This window comes from Opisthocomus hoazin, chromosome 4 (assembly GCF_030867145.1).
Source record: "Opisthocomus hoazin isolate bOpiHoa1 chromosome 4, bOpiHoa1.hap1, whole genome shotgun sequence".
Taxonomy (NCBI): domain Eukaryota; kingdom Metazoa; phylum Chordata; class Aves; order Opisthocomiformes; family Opisthocomidae; genus Opisthocomus; species Opisthocomus hoazin.
The window spans coordinates 15,473,661-15,497,102 of NC_134417.1; the positions used below are offsets into that span (position 1 = coordinate 15,473,661).

Sequence of the window (23,442 nt, forward strand, 5' to 3'; positions counted from 1 at the left end):
ACACAGAAGTGCCCTTTGTGGACATGGCAGCACATATGTGGCTACAGGCATGACCTTGCAGGCTTGCCTGGTGCCTGTGCCCTCGTCAGTGGAGGTTCCCTCTGAAGAAGGAGGCACTGTGCCAGGGCAGCAGATGGGCAGGAGCAGCAGCAGCTGGGAGACCATGCATGATCATCACGTGGGCTTACTGTCTGCAGCAATGCTAAAAGGGCTACTTGGCTTCTTCATGTCTGTGCTCAGGGTTGCTCCTAAGCCAGCTGCTTCCAACTGCAGCAGGCAGTGGCCTCTGCCCAGCATCCCCCATCAATGGGGGAGCAGCAGGCTCTTCAGGGACTGGAGGCCTGTGTAATATTTCCATCTCTGTCTGGAGCACCATGTGACATCAGCCCTTGCTGTGCCCCCTCTCACCCATTCAGGCTGAGTTCTTCTCTGCTGGATAAGCCCTGTCCTGTTCCTGCTGGGGAGAGAGGGTAGCTCTAGGGACTGCTTTTAAAGTGACTTGGTCTGGTGGTGTCAGCATGTCTCCAGCAGTGCATGCTGGCAAGAGCCCTGCTCATAAAACAGTGGTCCAGGCAGCCCCGTGGAAACCACTCAAGACTAACATCAAGGGTGAATAACTCTGCCTTTCCCAAATGATGGTCTACTTGCCATGATGGGAGCCAAGGACATACTGAAGCATTATGAAGAGGATCTGCACAGGGTGGTTTGTGCTTGGGCTGAGCCACCTCCTTACTTGTACCGTCATTTCAGCCTACTCCATAAGCTTGAACATGCAAGGCAAACAGCTGACAAGTGAGGAGAGCACTGCTGGCAAACCTGGGAACTTAGTACAAGAGAGTGGTGCTTCAGAAGCTCTCCTTCTGCTTTTACTCAAAAGGTGTGAGTGGGATGGAGTCCAGACTCAGGACATCTGCATCTCCTGGGTGCTGCAATGCATTTTCTTACTGTGATTTGAAGAACAACTTGATGCATTACTCAGGTGTCATTCATGTGTGTATCTTTTTGATGCTTGCTCCTTGTAAAGCTGCAGTAGACACAGACCTGACTTGCCTGAGAGGCTAGAGGAGGAGCAGTGATCTAACTCCAGGTGATCCAGCTTGCTTTATACTTTAATACAGAATGCGCAGTTGAAATCTAGAGTACAGCACAGGCAAGGTTCTATTCCTTTCTACTGATAAGTAGTTTGAAAGGTGACCTGTAAATGCCAAGGGAGGGGAAATATCCACTGGATTTGTTCCCTTGGATTTGCTTCTTTGTATTGAGGAGACAAGCCTTGAAGGGGCTTCATCTGTGTTCTGCATAGGGAGGGGTTTCTCCCTTAAAGCTGGCTTTTTATTTTAAGAACATGCATCTTAAGGCATTGTGGTGGTTTCGAGGTCTGGAAAGAAAACTGTGATGTAGGAAATTGATGTCCCAGATGTGACCCGGAAAGAAATCTGATGGACTGTGATTGAAAATGAACGTGTGTATTGGTAGGTTTGGGTGTTTTGCTGGAGCTCTGTTCCTATGTGCTGTTACCTCAAAGGAAGAAATGTTTTGGAGCTCAAAAGCAGAACAAAAATTAACAGAAATGTTTCTTTTGTCTTACTCCCCAAGGGCAAGCCCTCTGAACTCATAATTCATGTCCTCCATTGAGAGGACCTCCCCAAAGAAAACAAACTCTGCAAGTAAGCAACCTTTGCTAATGGGGAGCACAGTGTGGTTGTCCCTTTAAGAACATTGGAAAGAATATACTTCCTATGTTTGGGAAGCTTGGTCTTCACATGTTCCCTTGGCAGTGGGGCTCAGCCTGACGCCTGCAGCTAGGAACTGTTCCCCAGCTTTTGCGGTGAAGCTGGATTCTCGATAGCTGTTAACTTTCCAGGGAGTGCACAGCTTTGAAAGGAGTCTCTTGGTTCCTTGGTCCAGTGCCTGGTATTACAAATGGTGCCTGAGATTGTGTTCCTGGTAACTAGCCTGGTTGTACCTCAGAAGTTAATGTGTTTATTTGACCTCACTTCCTCCTGTTCAAAGTTGTTCTTGAACTTGGATGCCAGGAACCTTAGTGTCCTCAGAGTTTGCCTGGTTCTAATCTGTGGGAGTTGATAACTTGAGTCCTAGAGTTTTAAAAGAACTGGCTGAGGAGTTATTGAGCACTCTGGTACATATTCTGTTAGCATTTTGGAACATGAGTAAGGACTAATAGACCTTGAAAAAGTGATTGTTTCGGTGCTCTTCAGGAAAAAGCACACAGGTTGGCTCTGGAAGTGTAGCCTGGTCAGCTGGGCATTGATGGTGGGTAAACACATAGCAATGGGGAAATAGGATTCCACCAGTTGATGAAAGAAACTGAAGAAACAATAGAAATTTAATTTGACCTTCTAGTCAAATCATAAAGTTTGTCTGCTTTGTCAGTTCTCTATAGTGCATTTGGGCTCAAAGCTCACCTACAAGAGAGTGGCTCAAGAGCAGCCCTGAGAAGGACTTGGGGGTACTGGTGGTTGCAAAGCTCAGCATGAGCCGGCAATGTGCACTTGCAGCCCAGAAGGCCAACCGTATCCTGGGCTGCATCAAGACAAGCGTGGCCAGCACGTCGAGGAAGGTGATTCTGCCCCTTTACTTTGTTCTTGTGAGACCCCACCTGGAGTCCTGCATCCAGTTCTGGGCCCCCCAACATAGGAAGGACACGGATGTGTTGGAGCAGGTCCAGAGGAGGGCCACAAAGATGATCTGAGAGCTGGAATACCTTTGCTACAAGGACAGGCTAAGGAGAGTTGGGGCTGTTCAGCCTGTAGAAGAGAAGGCTCCAGGGTGACCTTAGAGCAATCTTCCAGTACCTGAAGGGGGCCTACAGGAAGGATGGAGAGGGGGACTTTTCATAAGGGTATCCAGTGATAGGACAAGGGGGAATGGCTGTAAACTAAAAGAGGGTGGATTTACATTAGATATTAGGAAGAAATTATGCACCATGAGGGTGGTGAAACACTGGAACAGGTTGCCCAGAGAAGCTGTGGATGCCTTCCTCCCTGGAAGTGTTCAAGGCCAGGTTGGATGGAGCTCTGAGCAATCTGGTCTAGTGGAAGATGTCCCTGCTTATGGCAGGGGGGTTGGAACCAGATGGATCTTTAAGGTCCCTTCCAACCCTTATGGTTCTACACCCGAATATTCGGTCCTGAAATAAAACTACTGCTGTTCTTCAAAATAACATAGGACTTAGTCAATGGGTTAGGAGCCTAAGTTAATACCAAATTTCCCATGGTGGGTCTTCACCCAGCTGGGCTATTTCTAGTTGATTTTCAGGGTCATGTTCTTTCACTTATGTGCCCTGCCACCTTGTGGGGTAGTAGCTGAGATTTGAGCCGGTGGTGTTCACGTGCACACTGTTCATCTCCATGACCAAATTCAGGGCTGTGCTTTGGGCTGGGGAAGCCTGCAGGCAGTGCCTCCAGGATGGGTTACAGCAGCTTAGGATAAGCAGCGTGAGCAAGCGTGTGTAACCAGTGCCTGGTTTGCCAGCGCTGGGCTGCAGGTGAGAAGGTGACAAACACCAGGATGTGTGAAGAAACAGTAGAAGAGGAGGAATTATTGTGTCTGTATTTAGAAACTTAGGCAGTACTGGAGCCATCTGTCCTCAACGTGTGCAGCTCACAGATAGCCCGAGCTGCTTTTTCAGTAACACAAATCATAAAAATAAGCCTAGAACTGGGTTTTACCATCCCCATCGTACTAAAGTTGAAAAATCTGGAAAAACTTTAGAGCTACAGGAATAATTCTGGTGTGGAGAAACTGCCTTACGAGGACAAACTTTAAGGAGCTCAGTCTGTGCTCTCAGAAGAAGAAACTTGATCCTGGTATGAATGTTTTACCAACTTCTCATTAGCAGGGGAGGGCTTATTTTATTCAGCAAAGAGAACAAAAATGCAGTGTCTGGGTGCAAAAGCCGAGAAGTGCAAACTAGCTGTGAGGTGGATGTTTTATGAATCAGCGTAATTAATCTTGAAACAACGCATCCGGCAAAGGCCTGACTGAACCTGAGGCTGAGCATCTCCCCAGAGACCTGCTCGGTTGCTGCGAGTGGCGTGGGCTCGGTCTGGCTCACCGGGCGTGCGGGGAGGGGAGGGTGAGCGGAGAGGTCCCTCCGACCTGCCCGGCGTGAGCGTCGGGGTCCGGGTCTTCGCCTCGAACCGCGTGCGGTCCTGCACCCCCCGCAGAGAACAGCCGGGATGCGTTCCGCCTCCGCGCGCCCCGGAGATGCCTGGCGTGCCCGGCTCGGGAAGGAGGACTCCCGCAGGACTCCCGCAATCGCTACACGGGTGTTCGTGCCCCCCCGCGTTGCGTAACCCGGCGGCGGGGGGGAGCGGGTCCGGGGGCGGCCCGGTCCTAGCGGAGCCCGCAGCCCGGGCGCCCGGCGGTGCCGCGGTGCGGGCGGCGGAGGCGGGGCGCGGGCGGGGCGCGCATGCGGGCGGCGCCAGGCAGCGCGGCGGGCCGCGGAGCCACTCGCCCCCGCAGCACCGCTCGGCCAGGGACAGCTCCCGCCCGCGCCAGGTAACCGCGCCGCGGCCCCGCCGCCGGGGGATGGGGGGGGGGGGGGCGGGATGGAGCGGGGCGGCGCGGGGCTCACGCCCTCTCCCGCGGTGGTTGCTTGCTTGCAGCTCCGAGGCCGTGACGGCGCCGGTCCCCACCGCGGAGCAGGCAGCGGCGGCCGGCTCTGCCCGCCGGGCTCTCGGGGCTCGCAGGCTTGAGCAGAGGGAGCGCGTCTTCCGACAACTTCCCGGCAACTTCCCGGCGCTCGCAAGGCTCCGCGATGGAAGGGAAAGGTGAGGCGGGAGGGGGGGGCGGCTGGGGGGGGTGCGGCGGAAGGACCGCAGTGGCCGGGCTGGGAGCGCGGAGCGGGGCCGGGAGCCGCCGCGCCGTGCCGTGCCGCTGTGGTGGGTCCATTGCAGCAGCGGGCTCGGGGAGCCGCGTCCCTGCCCGCCCCGGAGGGTGGGATTCCGCCAGCTGCGCAGCGGAGCGTGGTGGAGGGCGGGTTTGGTTGGGGGTTTTTTGTGGGGTTTTAAAAATTTATTTATTTTTTCTTGAGGGCGAGACAGATGTTAGTTGGTGATTTGTTTTCTTAATGCTAAGGATTTGCATAATAAATATGAGGTCTGTCCCAGGCTTTTTAGTCAGGCAGCAATGAGGAGGTTTTTAAGAGATGAAAAGCATTTCGTAATTAGACTAGCTTTCTAAAAAAAAAAATCTCAATTTTTTTTTCTGAAACGAGGAGAACAGGGCTATAGAGCTCTGCCCTCATTACATTGCATATTTAACACATCAGAACATCCTGATAGATTGGGAGAAATGCAATGAGTATTGTAGTGTTGAACTATCCACCCTAGAAAGAGGAAATCGTTTAATATTGTATGCCTAGCTTGCGTATTTGCGTACAAGGAGACGTAGATCTCACCCAAATAGAACCCCTCTTGTTGGGCATATATCTTGTGTTTCCATATGTAGCTATATAGTCCTGCACGTTTATTTACCTCTCTACCTCTACAATTGCATCAGATATCACACATTCAACTGGTAGATGAACTCAAAATCTGTTTGTGTTAATTGCCAATGAAATATTGATGGTATTCTAGTCCATGCAGAGCAAAGGCTAGTTGCCATTCCCACCTAACCCTAGCTGCCAACTCTCCTGTATAACACAAATCAGGTAGCTGTTTATCTGATAGAGCTCGAGGCAGTGGGAGAATATGGACTATATTAATTCAAGGAAAATGATGGTAGACTTGTATAACACAATACTACATACCTTCTAGGGAGCCAAGCAAGCTATATTTAAACCTCAGGTTTATTTTTGTAACTATCTTGTCAATCAGGGCTATAGTTCTCCTGTGTGGGAATATCTGATTATATGCTGATTAAGGAAGGAAGCTATTTCAATCCTATGGAGGCAGCATGTCCTATAAAATACAGTTTCTCGTGGGCAGTGATCAATAGAATTACCAGCACTTGAGGACAGGTAAGTACCTTTTAAAAAAAGTGTATCTGCAAAGGCTTGACTTGGATTAGAAGCTCACAACAGTCATGTTAGGCTTCATTTATGTATTTTGGGGGGGAGGGCGGATATCCACGCTGTTTTCACAGTTAATCTGAGATGGAACACCTTTACCTTTTTGCATGTCCTACTGGTATGTGTCTTGATGCAAAACAAATATACTGTGACTTTAGTATAACAATTATGTGCCTTGTCATGCACTCCACAAGCAGGCAAAAAGCTCTCTGTGGAACTTCTCATGGAGCTCATGTAGCTGGAGGAGTTTTGCAGGGGGTAGAAAGGCAACATCTACAGTAACGAAAAGAAAAAGGGTCCAGCCAGCTGGTGGGAAAAGCAATACCTGATTCACATCTTGTGCAAACAGCAACTGTTACAATGCAGTCACTGCCCGAGTGGGCAATGAGCAGCTGAACAAGGCAGACTTTCAGTACTTGTGTTCATTAGTTGCAAGATGGGCTCCACAGCAGTCTGTGTTCCTGGGCTCTTGGCTTGGGTGGAAGGGTTATCAGGGGGTGAGGCAACCACAAGACTCACTACTCTGTTATCTTTTGCAAAAAATTCTCCGCAGTTTGCACTTACTAGATACTTTCCTTGATGGGGTAGAGGGGGAACAAATGCTCTCTGGGTTTCCTCTATCTGTGCAGAAAAAAGGGCTGTTCAGAGCAGACCAGCAGAAATCGAGGCACCGAAATGGGAGAGATACAAAGTAAAGATGGCCTTAAAGGGAATACACAAGCAACTGTGGTGTCTTAATGGGAAAATGAGAAGGCAGATGAAGTCTGCTGACGGCAGGTATCCTGTTGTGTTGGCACTGAAGTAGTTCTTGAAACTTGCTTAGTGTTTGAGTAGCATGAGAAGGCCTATGGTGCACAGCTGGAACAGGAGAACTTTGTGTATGTGTATAGCGAGGCACAATGCAGGACTTCTCCCCAGAGGGAAGGTATGAGCCAGCCCAAACCCTTCACAGCTTCAGCTTTTGTGACTAATCCTAGATGGACTTGCAACTGCATTGCCTGATTAGGGACTTGTTTACTTTTTGTTTTCGTTACTGATCAAGCCTCTGCATTGCAAGTCCTGTGTTATGAGACTGCTGCTCATATATAGTGTTTCTCTGAAGTCATCCCTTGCTTTTTAAATGCTTCCTCCTGCAGCCCTTCTTCCACACCTTCAGTCTTCCTTGGTGTAAATCTTAGAACATTTCAAACTCAGCGTTATGCAGATACTGGGGAAGAGCGTGTGCTGTATTAAGCAACGTAGTCTGTTGAACAAAATCTACCTTCTCGTCCCTGAATTCAGCTGTCTGTGGTGACTGCTGTGGATGTTTATGCCTAGGATTTGCCATCCCAGGACAACTTAGTTGTCTGAATGTGGCTGGTGGTGATGCTTTGTAAAGCCTGCAGTCCTCTGTAAACAAAGGGCTGAAGGCGCATCTCTGATGCTGCTCAGAGCAGCCATAACTGATTGCACTGGTTGGACTTGTTCAGAAGAGTGAGGGGAGAAGGACATACCCTAGTTTTTGTGCAGCACGGAGCAGGGCGAAGGGCTTCACTGTTGTTAGGACTGCTGCAGTAAGCATGCAGGCAAGGAGGGTCCTGGGGTGGGCTGAGGAGGAGGAGGTGGTGGTGCAGCCTGTGCCTTCTTCCAACAATCAAACCTGGCTAGAGACGAACACCTCTATCTCCTCCTGACTCCTAAAAGATAAATAACTGTAGCGCTGTGTGGATCTGCAGTGTTACCGGCATCTTGCTGGTCTAAAAGTAGCGTTTGGCCTCATCTAACTTGCAACTTTTTTGACTTACTCTGTTCGGCACATTCACTGTCTCCAAACCTTTTCCAGCAGTGAGAAACTTAAAAGTTGTCGCTGCTCCCAAAGCTCATTAGGCAATGGGGGGGAGGGAGGACATGGCGGGTGAGGACTCTGTTTTGCATCTGCTACCTGATCCCAACTTCTCTGAATCTCGCCACTACAGCAGTTCCTGTAGGCTGCAGCAGTAAGCAATACCACTCCAGGCATCCCAGGAGCTGGGCTTTGCCAAAGCTAACAATAGTTAATGTGGAGGTTAAAGAATACTTGGTCATTTTCCAGGTTCTTCAGTCACAGTCAGAAAGATGCTTAGCAGAGAAGGGAAGAAATGTCACATGGTGATGTTCAGACTCGGAGGCTCAGAAAGAAATCGGCCAAGCAAGAGTCAAGATGCACAGTGTGGAGCATATCCTTGGGCTTCTCCACAGAGCAGAGAGGGACTGCAGGCTGGCCTTGCTGCAGGGAGGGCTCCCTTCCTTCAAAAGTGCTGCACCCTGTTCTGTAATCCTGAAGACGCAGGGAAATCCCTTCCTGGCAGTGAGGGAGAAAAGATATTTTACTACTTTTACCTTGTCTGAGGTGGGGAGTGGGTACTTGATGTGTCAGTGTTGCATGGGGGAGGGGGCATGCTGCCGTGCTGAATCCTGTTGCAAGGGCCCAGCCAGCTCTTGGTGCTCTCTGTTCTCTCTGGAGGAGGTCAGTGCTGGGCACTGGTGGCCCTGGTGAGGTTTTGCTGCCTCAGTACAGGGCAGGCTGCTGACAGCTGCATGTATGCTGTTAGCTGGGAAATACAGCAGGAGTCATTCTTATCAGCTATTTGGCTGGTCTACTGGGACAGCAAAGCTAAAGTGATGTTGTTGGCTGCTCTGCTGACACCTGGATGTGCTCTTGTCAGTGTTCTGAGCCATGGTCCTGTCCTGTTGGGCAGTGGTGTCAGGTTGGAGACACATCCTTCATACAGTGGGTCTTCCCTCAGGAGCACCACCCTTGTGCTCAGAGGGCTGGGTGGTAGGAGACAGGGGAACTAATCTTACAGCTCTCTTCTGCTGGGGAGTCCCAAAGCAGCAGGGCTTTGAGGAGACGTCTGCAGAGGACATCTATGCAGAGTGACTGTCCCAGGCAGATGCCGCCACGATGGTGCTATCTGAGTCATGTTCTCTTTCCAGCCAAAAAGGCTGAGAGCAGGCTTTTTGCTTTTGCAGGAAAGCCACAATGCCATTTGTAGACATGCAATGTTCAAGCCTTTAAATAAGGTCCTGTAAAACAGTAGAAACACCCAGTTTACCATGGATACAGAGTTGCCCCTGGTGGAACTGGCAAACAGGTCTGAGCTCTTTGCATCCTGTTGTTTTGTGGATATGTGAATGTGCAGGGTGATTTGATCCATCTTTCCCCACTGGAGCTGCTGTGAAGCCTCCTTGGCCAGACTCAGTGTCGTGGGCCAGCTTTCTCTGCGCAGCTGTGTGCTACGCCTGTAAAGGACAGAATCTTCACCTTGAAGAACTTGTGATCAAAACCCACCGAGAGCTGATAAATGCTAGGACTGCAGACAGGCTTTGTGGACAAGGTGAGAGAGGGTGGCAAGTGAGAACAAGCAGTTCTGGAGATTGCTGTGCACTGTTCCCACCTTTGTGGCTTTCTTCAATGATCAAAGAAAAGAGATTGGTGATCCCAGCTGTAGTTTGAGTCCTGAAGCTGTTTGGAATGCTCATGGCAAAACCACCTCATCGTGCACCTTCCTGACACGTTGTGTATTTGTTAGAGTTGAGTCTGCAGCACAGACTGTTAAATGTGTGTGGTGAAGTAATGCACGTTGTTTTGGTAAAGACTGGGTCACACAGTCATGTTGGTTACTTCTTTGTAATGGAGACCAAGTAGTGGCACACTCACTCTTGTTATGAAACTGTTCCCGTTTTTGGGGGATGCTTACACCTCTGTCAAGATGGCCAGAGCCTGCTCCAAGCAGCTCATTTCCTGTTGAGAAGGTAGCTGCATGCTCCCTGCCTTTCAGTGATGTGTTATGGGAGATCCAGGGCATGTTACTGAGGCCAACAGTTTTCAAACTGGCTGCTTGAAGTTTGACACAGGGAAGCATGTTTGGAGATGTAAATAAATGGCCTGACTTTATTAGTATTTAACCCATGCCCAAGGCTGTGCATTTCCATATGGCTACCAACTTTCTGTATAGCAGGGGAACACTTTGGTTGCCTGACCTTAACACCTTATCTCTGAGGCTGGGGTGGGGTGCTGTGAAGATTGCTTTGCTCCTGTGCCTCAGACTCAATCTCTGTTGAAGATGCAAGAGCGGAGTGGAGTGGAAGGCACTAAGTTGGCACCGCATGCGTGCTTTTCTGTAATGCGTTTCAGAGAGCAAATGACATGTCTGTTCCTCTTAAATTAGAAATCATACGAAACACAACACAAATATGACTGTGTCCTGGGAGGGGTCAAATATGGTAAGAGCTCAGGTTGCTGTGTGGGACTAGCAAATGGACAAACCTTTGGCGATGTGCTGCCACCTAGAAGAGCAGATAAGTCGAATATCTTTATTAACCATTGGTTGGTAGCTGCTGAAATACTTTGGGCAGGCATCTGCAACTTCTGGATGAGAGGATGACCCAAGCCTACCTGATGCTGGGGAAAGTAGACATGGTACCCTGGAAAGCGTCTGTGCTCTAATGGGCCTCGTGATGAGGAGGGAAAAGTGGCCATGCTCATATTCCTTCATACCTACAGACCCATCATGTTACTAAAACAAAGAGGAAAGATGACCCTAGTAATAGGCTTAAATGTTATAAAAATGAGAGAAGGACTTAGTCATCTGGCTATTATTAAAATACCCAAGAAGCAGACAAATTCCTCCACCCCACTTCCACAAGTTACGTGGGAGCTGTGGAAGTTGCATTTAGCCTGAATGAAATGCTGGAGTAATTTAAAATGATTTTTTTTTTAAATGCTCTAAGTTGTTCTGATGTACCATTTATATGTACAGTGGCTGGAAGCATAATCTGTGGATACTTTGAGTAATGACCTGCGTACAACTGTTTCATCCTTAGTTCATTTAGCATCCAGAAATTTCAAAAAAGAAACTTGATCTTTTTGAGCAGGTTTTTTCAAAAGGCTTAACTTACCACAAGATTTTCCTTATCTGCTCTTATCTTTCCCTCTCTATCTACTCAGCTATTCAAATCCTGTCTGAATTGCATTCATTTCTAATGTGCCATAAAACTTGATATGCAAAAGCTAGTTATTTAGGGAGAATTGCAGAAACTATTTTAGTCTGTGTCTTTTGACCTATAAATGAGATAGCATGATTAATTTTTACATGCAAAGCTTGGTGTTTATTAGCATGGTAAAAAGCAATTTGACAATGAAAAATATTCCTGATGGGCATAACAATTAATGCTTTCCCTCAAAGTATAAAGATTTTAATAATGCTGTTATACTAAAATGATTGAACAATTTACTGTTTTCCTGTCAGTGATACAAGTATGTTTCCTTTGTTGTAGTTCCTATATCCCTGCTTTTTCAAAGTGTTCTTTATACTCAAGAAGAGTACAAATCATTGTGCTAATTCATTGAGTTTCTTCTGTCGAGTCCCAGCTTTGGATGAACCTTATGATTTGATACTTATGCAGGATACACATTGAAAGCTATGGCTTTTTTCTTCAGATTGAATTAAACTACTTATGGTGTCATCGTGTTTCAGTAGAGATCTTGTGGCTTGAGATGATGGCTGCTCAGTAGAGTGCAGGAGCAATACTGCGGCATGCCTTGAGCCGCGCAGCCGAGGGAGGGCTGTGTATGCATCAGGATGTGTACTTTCAGAAGTAAGGCGTTTTACTTGCTATTTTTAATAGCATGTGCAAAGCAAGAAATTAGGAAAGTATGGAATAGCATTTCTAATTTGGAAAACTGTTTTTCTTGAGCTGTGCTTCTTCCTCTTGTGTTTCATCCCTCCATTGAAAGCTGGTTTAGACTGGCTTTATCCACCATCAGCCTTCAATAGGCAAGGTTAATTTATTGGGCGTAGATACTTGGAGCATTTATGAAGAAAAGCCAGAAGTGTTGAATGTTTTATTGGTGTAATGAGGGAAAGTTGCCTTGCTTCTCAGTCACTGAGAATGTATTATTAATGCAACAACACTCTCCTTGAATTTAATGCTGTCTCCAAAAGAGGCCCACAAGAAAGAAGGCCTCTTGAGGAAGATCGAAGCATATCTGGTCACTGAATCTCTTCTGCCGTTGCTTATTCCAACATAAAGTGCTATCCCTGGTTTTTATTTTTAATTTTCTCTTCAAGTCCAGCCAGACAAGGGTTATTGGTAGGATGGGCATGCGCAACTGTTGATAGTCCCTGCTCAAGCAAACGTTGGTGTAGAGACCTTGACATCTCTTCCAGCTGATGTTGGTCTCCAACATGACCCTACTGAGGAGCCTGAACTCTAAAACTGGGTCTGAATTCTGTATCCTGCCTCTTACTCTTCCTATTCACATACTGGTCTGTACCCCCTTCTCATATCTGAGTGTTTATCATTACCTGGGGCATTTAAGAGCTGGATCTCGATGTTGTGGCTGGAATTTGGCTATGCTTTATTGAGTGAGGGGGAAATTAGAGGTGGCTGTGCAGTCTGAAAGATCAAACTTGTATGAATCTCAGGAGGAGAATAAACGTCTGCCTTGAAGGACAGCCCTTGGAGCTTCATCCTTTATTGATGTACAGTCCTGAATGTGTATTTAGAGGGAGACCTTTAGTGAGTATAATGCTCGTCTGACCTTCAGTTAAGAATGTTGCAGCAATGGCTTTAGAATGGGAAGAAACAAACACAAGGCACCAAAATACTCCAGATGTCCACAATTACTTAGTTTCATCACAGGTGATATTATTTTGAGATTCAGCTTAGTTTTCTGAACTTTGTCTAGGAAAAGATGTACAGTATGAATTCATTCTTTGCTTGAGAATCGTTGCACATGCTGTGCTTGCTATGATGCAAAAGTATCAATTTCACTGTCACTCTAGAATAGCCCCAGATTCAGTCTTATAAATGCTAGTGGCTCCAGCATACTGTAAGCAAGAGGGAAACAGCAGTAAAGACAACAAAATGAGGAAAAATGTAGAATCCAGCACATGGAGGAGAAAAATTTCTTGTACATAAAGGAAGACTTAGATTTTGTAACGTGACACCTAACAAACCATTGCAGCATAACCGGGTTGACAGTAGAATAAGCTTCCTCAGCAAAACTTGCTTTCTGTAATATTTCCAGCATATTTGATCGCTTTGAAGGTTGAATCTGAGCTTTTGAGATATTTTCTAGCCTTAAATTCATATTCCCTTTTAGTATTGACCAGTACTCCTGGTATTCTGAGACTGTCTGTTAACCAATGCCATATGTTATCAAATAATTACATTAATGAAGTCAGCTGTTAATTTTTAAACTTTTTATTCCTATCAGCATGTTCCAGTGGAGAAATTACCTACTGCAAATTGTAGCCTTGTTGTTGCCATATGAGAAGTGAGGGAGATATCAGCAGAGAAGTTAAAATATTACTATCCTGAGTCTCCTCTTCCAGTCAAGATTTTAAATAAAGCCTGTGGAGCTTTTCTGGATTTGGACTTGTGTAGGTAAATGCTTCATTTGGTCAGTAGACAAAGGCCTTTAATACCTTAGCTAACTGAAAACACAATGGAAATAATAGTGATTAAATGGTGTAAGACCTATTTAAATGTCTTTAGACCTTGATCATTAACTACTTAAGAAGTTGTAGAGGTTTGAAGAAGTCATTTTATATTGGCTTGAGGGAATGTTAAAATAACAAGCAGTTGTACCTTGTTTACCTTTGACTTTCTTCCTGCTGCTTTGAAGTCAATTTACTTTATTGCCACAAATTATGTAGCTTTGAGGCTTTTGTGTTAGTAACTGCTATTAAAATTGCTATATAGTATCTTCAGAAGTCAGAATATCCATCCTATCTTAAAAATGACTGTGAAGTACACTTATATCAAGTGCCTGTGTGCAGAGACATGTCTCTGCCATTACTACTGAATATAGTACCAGATATCTAGAATTACCTCTCAGTTTTACTTGTATGATTAATCTCTCAGCAACATATGTTTCAGGCTTTCCTACCTAAACTGTATTTATAGTGTATTCCCCTCCCAAAAAATCAGCATCCAGGAACAGCAAGAAATGGGTGTGTGTTTTTAAAAAACAACCAAAAACTTAGGGCTGAATTTACCACCTTCTTTGATTAGAAGATTCCTAGAAATAGTGAGGACAAGCCTGGCATACTGAAGCAACACAAGCATGCAGCCGTGGGCAGTATACAGAGACACAGAACAGAATGTGTTTAAAATTTTAATTATACATAGTACGGAAATATTGGTTTTGATTAAATTGTCCCTTCTGTGGCACCACCCTAAGGTTGATGACAGTGGACCTGAGTGCAGAGTTTAGCCTCATGTTCTGCTTTCTGTGAAATGGAGAACAGGGTATTGGAGCTGGTGCTGAGCTTTGCATGCATGGGGAACTTCTAGTGCAAGCAATGGTCTGTGCTGTGCAAGTCAGCCAAACAGTAGGAATTTTTGGATTGATGGCCTGTTTATAGATATACTGCTATACACATGAAAACATAGGCAGTTCCTTTTTTATTTAAAGTTTTTCAGGAGCAGTGAGTCTGGAAAAGTCTCGCTGAATCTCAGCAACATTAAAGCTGGCATAACTACCACTGGAGTGAGTTAAACTCACGTTCTGCATGAGCATAATACTCAGTAATCTTACTGCTCTTGTCTTCTTGAAGTCATGTTTATTGCCCAGCAGCTGCACAGCAATTTGGTCATCTGAACACAGCATGCCCTGGATGCAGCTTTCAATCTTGTCTTGAAAGTGGCTGTAGTGGGCTGTATGCTTGGAGAGCATTAGGAAGGACTGTGTAGGTGGGTATGTCCTACTTCTGTCCCTCCCCTGTAGCTTCATATCAACTCTGTAAGCTAGACTTGTGCTTGAAGCCTGGCTGGGGCATGCAGGAGGTGTGTTTAGTGCATTGCTCTTCTCCTTGGCTCCTCACGTGTTGAAGGTTTTGTCGCCTGTAGAATATATGCCTGTGGGCAGTCCTTCTTAGTGTCAGGGACTTCTGTTCAGCCATAGGGGTAGTCAGTGGTCTAGCAAAGTATAATATATAACATTTCTGGGCTGTCCACTGTCTGTCAGGAACACTGATGCAAGCATCTGCCTCTTCTCCTTTCTGGTTGCAACAGAACTGCCTAAAAATCAGATTTTCCACTTTGCAGAAAATCCCCTTTCCTGAAGTTTTTGTGCCAAACTGGATTGAAGCCAATATTTTCTTCTTACCATTCAGGCCAGTCAAGGGCTTCCTGGACTCTGCACTTACTGATGGGTCCTGCCTTGGATCTGTGAGAGCTTGCCAGCACCTGAGGTATTACGGACAACACAACAGAGATTACACTCCTGTTTTTCAGCTAAACAATTTCACTGTGTGCTGTTTTTGTAAGGAGGTATCACAGAAGCCAGCTCTTTCTGATCTCTCAAAGGCGCTTGGATTTCATGTGATGCTTTTAAGGCCTTGCCAGGTGGAGGTACATAAGGACCATAAAGCTTTATCATTGTTTTTAGTTCTTGTATTTTTTCCCTAATCAACATCGTAGCTCTTCTATCTGTTGAAGTATGGAGGATAAGTTGATGGGAAAAATGGTTGTTTCTAGCTTTCCATTTTAACTTCCCGTGTAAAAAAGAAACAGTGCTCCTTGCCAGGGAAGGAGGGCCACATAGCCAGGAAAGTCTGTATATTCTACTTTTCAAAAATTCTGTATTTCAGTACTAAGCAACATGAATTTGTTTTGAAATTATTTCATTTGGAAAAAAATAAAATAATTAAAGAATAAAAAACATTTTAAACAGAACAAACAGTAATGCTTCATTTTAAACTTTAAAATTAATCATTTTAAACTTTGAAATTGATATTTTTCTGTCGAATTCCCCAGGACGTTTCAACAGAACTCATCATGAAACTGCAAGCATTGCAACTGACTATACCAAATATTTCCATGGAAATCTCAGCTGCAAATGTTCTGCACATACTTTGCCAATGGTTTCTGGCTTAAATGCCTTCCAAGGTCATGTGAAAGTTCATGTCTAGTTCATGAAGATGGCTGATGTGGCCTTTCCTGGATGGATTGTGTTGTAGCTTTACCAAAAAAACATCACTCAAAGCAGATTGTGTTGTCTTGGTTTGTGAACCACATATCTTTCACCCCATGTCCCAGAATAGCCCCAGTTGGCACCACTAGCTATAAACTATGCGTTTTTATAGTGATGCTGCAGGGTAGCAGAAATAGTGACCAAGATGTGGCTATCAGCCAGTGGCTGCTGAATGCCCTGACTCTAACGAATTGCAAAGCTCATGTACCTCCTTGAGGAAAAACGCAATCAGATTGTCTCTAATTATGACCCCAGATGATTAGAGAGCAGCCTGGAAGCAGCAAAACATGGGCAGTGAACTCCCTTGATATAAGACAAACCTGGATGGGTCTGGTATTGGATCCTTCTTTTTCACTGAAAGACCAATTGGAGTGTTGGTTCTGTTCCTGGAGGGGCTAGTTATGGCTATATGAGGCAATAAATCAGCTCCTGCTCCTCTGCAGAAGAAACCCCTTGGCTCTCAGCTCAGCCCCTGCTGGCAAAAATTGTGGGGATGGAGAGCCAGAGTTTCACCCAGCTGTGCCAAGTCCAGAACACCAGCTTGTAAATCACCTGGGTTCAGCCCCTCCTGACTACTCTGCAGTGGGAGAATGGCTACAGAAATCTCTGGTTAATGGAGTTACTGTGCGTGGGGACTGCATGTCAGTATGGCTCTAATTTTTCTTAAATGGGAGGTTGGCTGGTGCTTGGGCAGTATGTGTTTATGCGCACGCTCTGGGATTGAGACAAGTCTTCACTACCTTATGCAGGAATTGTATTAGGAACCTAATGTGGTTTCGGTGTCCTACCCTGCTGAGCTGAGACCTTGCTTGGGTAGCATTTGCAGTCTGGGAGCAGCTGAATCCAGATACTGATGTTGTGTTGTTGGCCAGGGAGCTTGACGGGCTTTGGAAGAAGATATTGTTGGTGATATGGAAGAAGATAGTAGAGAGCAGCAGGATTTCTGGGTTAAATCCTATCTCTGAATTTTCGTGTGTTGAAATCACTTTTAAACCCCCTCTGTGCTGCTGAATGGTATGAAGATTGGTAAGGTGACACAGCCCTGAAACCAGGGTACACTGATGTTTTGTTTTCTCCTGCTCATATGAAAGGTTTTGAGCCATTTTACTACTAAAGCAACTGTTTTCCTCTAGCCTGATGTAGTGCTGTTTACTTCCCTCTCTTCCTTTTTCTGAAGTTCATAGCTCAAAGGTGCTCTGAATCTCAGGTGAGTTTAACTGGAGCATCCCATGCCAGCTACCACCATGACTGGCAAAGTTAAAGTTTACCAGTTGTTTTATTGGGTGATGGATCCTAATAGTTTTTCAGCAATAGAACAGTAGTGTTTAATAACAGGAGGTAAGAGAATAGCGTCAGGCCTGGAGACATACAGTAGTGCTGCAGCATCATAAATGGTGGTCAAAAATTGTAGAAGGATGAAAGCACATCTGATCTGTTTGGCTGGATAGGCAAGGACATTAGAAAGCTCTGTTCTTTTTTGTTGGGTTTTTTTTTGTTTTTTTTCCCTTCCAGGTGATTACAGTTGTAACATGTTGTTGTCTTCTGTGCCTTTTCCTCTTAGCGTTGTCAGGCCTGTATGTTTAGGCAGCAGCTTGATGTGGGTATGATATGGTAATCTCCCTTCTGTGCCTCAGACAAAGGCCATTATCTTATGCTTACTAAAGACAGTGATGCAGAAAGCGCTCCAAAAAAAAATAGAGGTCTGAGAACTGTTTCTATAACAGTGAGCTGCATCCTATAGACTGATCTGTGTGCTGTATCCCAGAGGGATGTTCTTATAAAAACAAGGATGAATGGACTGTAGTAGTAGTCCATGTAATTGTCACTTTTTTGTTACAATTACTAATCATCTGGCATTTCATAATATCTTTTTGTCCTCCTGTGCTGTCAGCTCCAATACCTGCTTTAGTCTCACATTCACTGGGATGGCAGAAGATTGGGATCCTATAACTGCTTTGTGGTTGCTTTGCTTTGAGAACCAGCGGATGGAAATTACCTTGAATGGTAATGAAGTTACAAGTGCATGTGATCGAATGCCAGTGTGCACCACTGCCCTCTTCACATTTGATACTCCATGTGTAACGTTTCTATTAGCTATAACTGAAGGACTTGTTCATTTGTTTGCACCATTTTGCAGGATACACTAGACTTCTGTCTAAAAGATGATTCTAATATTTTCCTACTGATAAGGCCTGATTGATATGCACTTTCAGGTGGGATCTAAGTTCTTGAGTATAAGAGGCATTTCGCTTACATAAAATATTTTATAGTTTTACATATCAGAGAAACTTTGCAGAGCTATGAAAATGTTATTAATCTTGCATATAGTCAGACTCTTAATTTTAAAATCTACATCTCTTATAAAATTATTATAGTAACCTGATTTTATTAAGTTTAAAATAGTGTAGTTGGTTTGGAGTAATAGTCTGCAAAGTTTCCATGCAGAGTAAATATCATTTTTCATGCAGAAAAAGATCTTCGCAGGCAAATATTTGCAGTGAGAGAAAAGGCAACATGGAGAAATGGCGTCAAGAACATTATTCTTCGTATAATTGTTTCCTTTCTTTTACTTATGGATCTTCACTGGAGGCAAATACCCAGGCCTGTGTCTGGATGTGTGCCTTGAACAGGTGGCTAGTTTTAATCACCTTTCTATGAGGGGAGGAGATTGGGGATTTTGATTGACAGGGTTTAGGAGACTTGTGCTTCTTTAATGTTTGAAGTCTCTCAGGTACTAGCTGGCTTGGTTTTGTGGGTGATGGATGCATTTGGGACTGTTCCAGAGAGATAAATGAGTCCATCTTAGCAAATCCTGACACGGACACACCACTAGTTAGAGGTACTTGCATAAAAATTTGTTTCCACCATTGAACAAGGGACCCAAGTCAAATAACATCTGTATCAGTGGGTGCTTTCCCTGTATTTCCTTTGTCATGGTTCATTTGACTTCTGCTGTGATACTTGTCCTGCTCCCACTGAAGTCAGTAGGACTGGCACAACTCAACAACTCAGGCTCTTAAGCATTTGTATTTATGCTGGTGGTATTTAAGCAACAATGCCCATAATGTTGTATACTGTTATTGTCTGTTTGAATGATATAGCCATTTCACCAGTACGGGGTAGAACCCCAGGAAATCAAAATCCCTATCTGAAAATGTTCTATTTCGCTCTTCTGCAGAGCGCAGCCACAAATAAGCAGTGTCAGCTCCTTGTGGTGTTAGAGGGCTTTTAGGGTAATGAGACTCACCTTGTATATTCAGCAACTGTCTAAGCAGTCAATTAGAAATACAGACAAAGGCAAAGCTTTTCAGGCCTGATATAGACCCAAATAACTTTTGGAAGATCCATCTCCTGGGAAGTTCAAGTGTTTCGGTATTAGCTTTTGCCCAGACTAAGAAAAAAATGGAATGGCTATTTTTGAAACGTGGAAGAAAACAGTTCATCATCACTGGATTGCTTTGTTTTGATATTTCTGTTCAAAACTAGCTCAACATCTCAAGGATGTTCAGGTGATGCATGTTCCTATGACACTTGAAGTTTTGCCAAAAGAGCCAAAACTTTCATTCTCATTATTCTCAGTATTTTCTCCTAATGACATATGACTTCTGGAGCTGAGTCTGGCAGCTGGGCTCCCCTCTCTCTTCCCCTCAAGTCAGTCTGCCTGGTGAAATGCCAGCATTTGTAAGGTGTGATGCTAAGTTATTGCATAGCTCTTTGCATTCATGGGTTTCGGTGCTACATAAAGGAAGCCAAGAGCATTACTGGTGTTACAAAAAAAGAGGCACAGAGTAGAAGCAACTTGCTCAAGGTCATCCTCTAAAGCACTAGGATAATTCTCATACTAGCACAGTTAGCGGTAAAACACCTTTTCCATGATACTCTGCACTAGAACATCAGAAAAAAATCATATCCTTAGTGGAAAACAGGGAGACTCTGTATTGCAGTGTGGAAGAAGTAGTTTTCCAGGGACTTTCCCCTCAAGAGAATAGAGTTATGAGCCACAAGTCTTCTTTCAAGCAGCGTGTTAGTAGGGAAAGGAAGCTGAATTTATTAAAAATATTCTTCAGCTATTTTGGATTAGTTGAACATGGCAGAACATTCTTATTTGGCCCTATTGGATACTTCACTGCAGTTACCCCGATGAGACTGTCTCAGTGTTAAAAATGCAGATATTTTTTTCTTGCATAATGGGGGAAAAATTCTAAAAGACAATTCTCGGTGGTGGTAATGAAGGAATCCTGGGGGCTTATTGAGGTAGCATCTGTGGACCTGGTTCATAAGCAGATGATTTCGTTCTGAGTGAGGATGATGATGTTGCTCTCCTTTGGCACAAAGAAGTAGTAGGAAGGTCAGCTTGGAACAGCAGTAAGTCAGCACAGTAGTTATGCCCACTTCTAGTACTTATGATTCCTGAGGTTTAGAGGCTTTGAGGAAGTGAGAGGGTTCCCGCTATTGACCCGGGTATGTACGCATCTTGGTGTATATCTTTAGAGAGAGATTAGAAGCTCTAGTTCTTAGTCTTAAATGAAGATTTTTGTGGAATTAAGAGAAGGCTAGGTCTCTAAACTGTTCACTTTCTTGCTCCACCTGCCAGCGTCCTAACCATCCTTTCAGAAGTACTGTGGTCCTTATAAACTAGAGTTCAGTGGCTTACCTGCGAAGCTTTTGACTGCCTCCCAGCATCAGCCTCCCTGGAGGAGTAACACTGACACGGAAGAGCAATGTGCTGAGGACAGAGTGATGCTTTTGTTCAGGGTGGCAAGCATGGGGGTTATGCTCTCGGAGGCATAACCCAGCCTTCAAAGCCAGCCTTTGAACTGCAACTTCAGAAACAAGTTACCTGCTGGACAATCAGGAAGTGCACGGAGTTACATAATGCAGACTTAAATGTGTATTTTTCCCAGAGATGGGTGTGCGCTGCTCAATGATTTAGAGATGAGTGCATGTTCTTTAGGATGTGTCTTTCAGTAGGTATGTCCTGGGGTCTTAAGAAATTAATAGAAGTGGTAGCATAGAGAAGGTATCTATATGTAGGTGATGCTGCTGTCTGTTATGGAAAGGATAAACCAAAATACATAGTGTTTATTTCTGTAGCCTACACATAAGGATATGCTTTGTGAAAAGATAATATAGTTTACCTGGTCCTCCAGTTTTTATGAAGTGTAGCAGTTTAGTGATTGGTTAGAAAGCCTAGACTTCCTCCATTCAGAAAATAAGATACATCTGGATGGTTTTGGTTTTTGCTTTTACTCTAAGTTCAAACTGTTAATTCTCAGTGGTTCAGTGTCTCATGGTTGATTACTCTGTATGGAAGATAGATATTTCTCAAAGATCTGTATACAGTGTTCACAATATCAGCTACTGTCTAATCTCTGCTCAGATAGTATCGAAAAGAAACAAACAAATGGGAAGACACTTCTCAGCACTTGAAGAAAAATACTTGAGATAAGGACTGTTCTATAGTGTGTATTTTATTCAAGAAGCAACGTATGCCAGAAGAAATGGTTTAAGTTTGGTTAAATCTGTCCTGCTGGCTGCCTGTCTTCAGGCATTGCACTCAGGCGAACGGCTGTTTCTTGTAGAAGTCCAGAAAGCCTGGTTGAGTGTTAAATTCCACTTGGAAACTAGTCAGAAGCTCAAGGTGGACAAGAGAATGTTATTGTAGTATATTCCCTGCATGAACTGTTGTTTGGTAGGTTGACAGGACCATGGAGTATTAAAGCCCTGGATGCTTTCTTTATGGTGGTATCTTAAAATCAAAGGGCAGTGCTCCGATCTGAGTGTGGGTGATGGCCCTTGCTCCATAGGGACAGATGAAAACAAGCATCTTTCTCCTGGGCTACAAACAGAGCTACCTGGGGCAGTGCAGAGCTTCAGGGTGCTCCTGCTGCTACAGAACTAGTCATACACGTGACATGGTCTCAAAACTGGTGCGATCTCACTTTTTTCCAGGCTCGTGCCTGCCTTTTCCCACCCCAGAGTCTTGTGAAACAGTGGGTCTGTGCTTAGCTTCTGTGGAAGTGTATTGCACTGTGGCAGCCCCACATTGCTCAAAGTACCTGGTTGGGAGCCTCTCCAGCAAAGGTCGGGGTGTGCAGATGGAGACTGGGATGCTGGCTGGGTTTTGGAGCTGTCTAGCTCTTGGTTGGGTGAGAGAGCTGGATCCAGGTATATGCCATGGAGGGCTTGCCTTCGCCCAGGTGTGCAGTCCTGGTGAGATATACCGTGGCTGCTGTGCAGAGCAGTGGGAAAAGAGCTGTCAAAAGTGTCAGCTCTGTGATATGTGCTGTGGTACAGGGCGGTCCTGCTCCCATTGCTGTCTTGCCCCATGCCAGCACTACTTCTGGAAAGCTGTTTAACCAGGTAGGGATTGACTTAATCTCCTACCCCAGCTGAACAACAGAAAAGTGGATGCTAGCGCTCCCAACCGCTGAGCGTGAGCATTACAGATTAGCTTGCGTTTGCATTTCGTGTTTGCACTTATTTTTGAATATGAAATACTATGTGTAGCTATTTATAGATTTGTCAGGCCTTTTCTGAAGCTCAACCAACAAGACATTACTGGATGTTTCTGTCATCAAGAAATCCCTTCCTCTGGTTACTTGGGTTTATTGATTTATTTTGAATTGCTGCTTATTAGCATATTACATGGAAGGATTCTATTGAGAAGTATCTGATAGATCTAGAGGTTGCCTCCTTTTGGTCTTTGCATAGTCGTTTGAGGAAACAAGCATGACAGCCCCAGCCTTCACTCATCTGTAGGCCATCCTGCTTGCCAGCATGCCAGGCAATAGCAGGGATGCCCAGTGGGATGGGGACACAGAGACATTTTGTATCCCTGTCTGTCCAGCCCAAGAAGGTTTCTTCCCAACTCAGGTTTTATCAAGATGTGGGAACAGCTTGGCTTGTTTTGGGAGAGCCAGAGCCCTTTGGATGTTCCAGAGGGAATGGAAAATTGCTGACCAAAACCAGCTGAGCTGAGGGTTGTAACCAGCAGGAGAAAAGGGGCATTTCTTTCCAGTGTGTATGAGAACCTGCAGCCCCTCACAGAGCAGCAGTGCTCATAATGTCTCTGTACCTGTGACTTTCCTTCTTTATCTCTGTCTAAGAAAAGAAACCCCAGCAGACACATCTGAGAGCCCTCAGACGTTTCCAGTGAGCTACTGTTAGAATGTACTTGGATTTGAATGCAGAGAAGTGATGTCAAAGTTTGGTTGCAAGGGGCAGAAATAGCTGCAGTTTTTATTGCAGAGATCTTAAGGTGAGGTCAAGCAGATCAGATTTAATGGCACAAAAGTCATTGTAGTTAACAGTAGGCTGAACAAATTTAAAAAAATCCGTGTATTTGATTCTGTGGATCTTGAGCAGCTTGAGTTGCTCTCAGATGCATACGGCCAGC

The 23,442-nt window shown here is 45.0% G+C and overlaps 1 protein-coding gene across 1 annotated transcript in view; it reads left to right on the forward strand.

Annotated features, from left to right (window-relative positions):
• Nucleotides 1–4,444: 4,444 nt before the first annotated feature.
• The window catches only part of FGF12 (fibroblast growth factor 12), a 241,538-nt gene continuing 222,540 nt past the window's right edge, over nucleotides 4,445–23,442 (forward strand). The window contains exons 1-2 of the mRNA XM_075418080.1: nucleotides 4,445–4,524; nucleotides 4,632–4,796. Coding sequence (XP_075274195.1) covers nucleotides 4,784–4,796 — 13 coding nt within the window. The 5' untranslated portion in view covers nucleotides 4,445–4,524; nucleotides 4,632–4,783. The remainder of the gene's footprint in view (nucleotides 4,525–4,631; nucleotides 4,797–23,442) is intronic.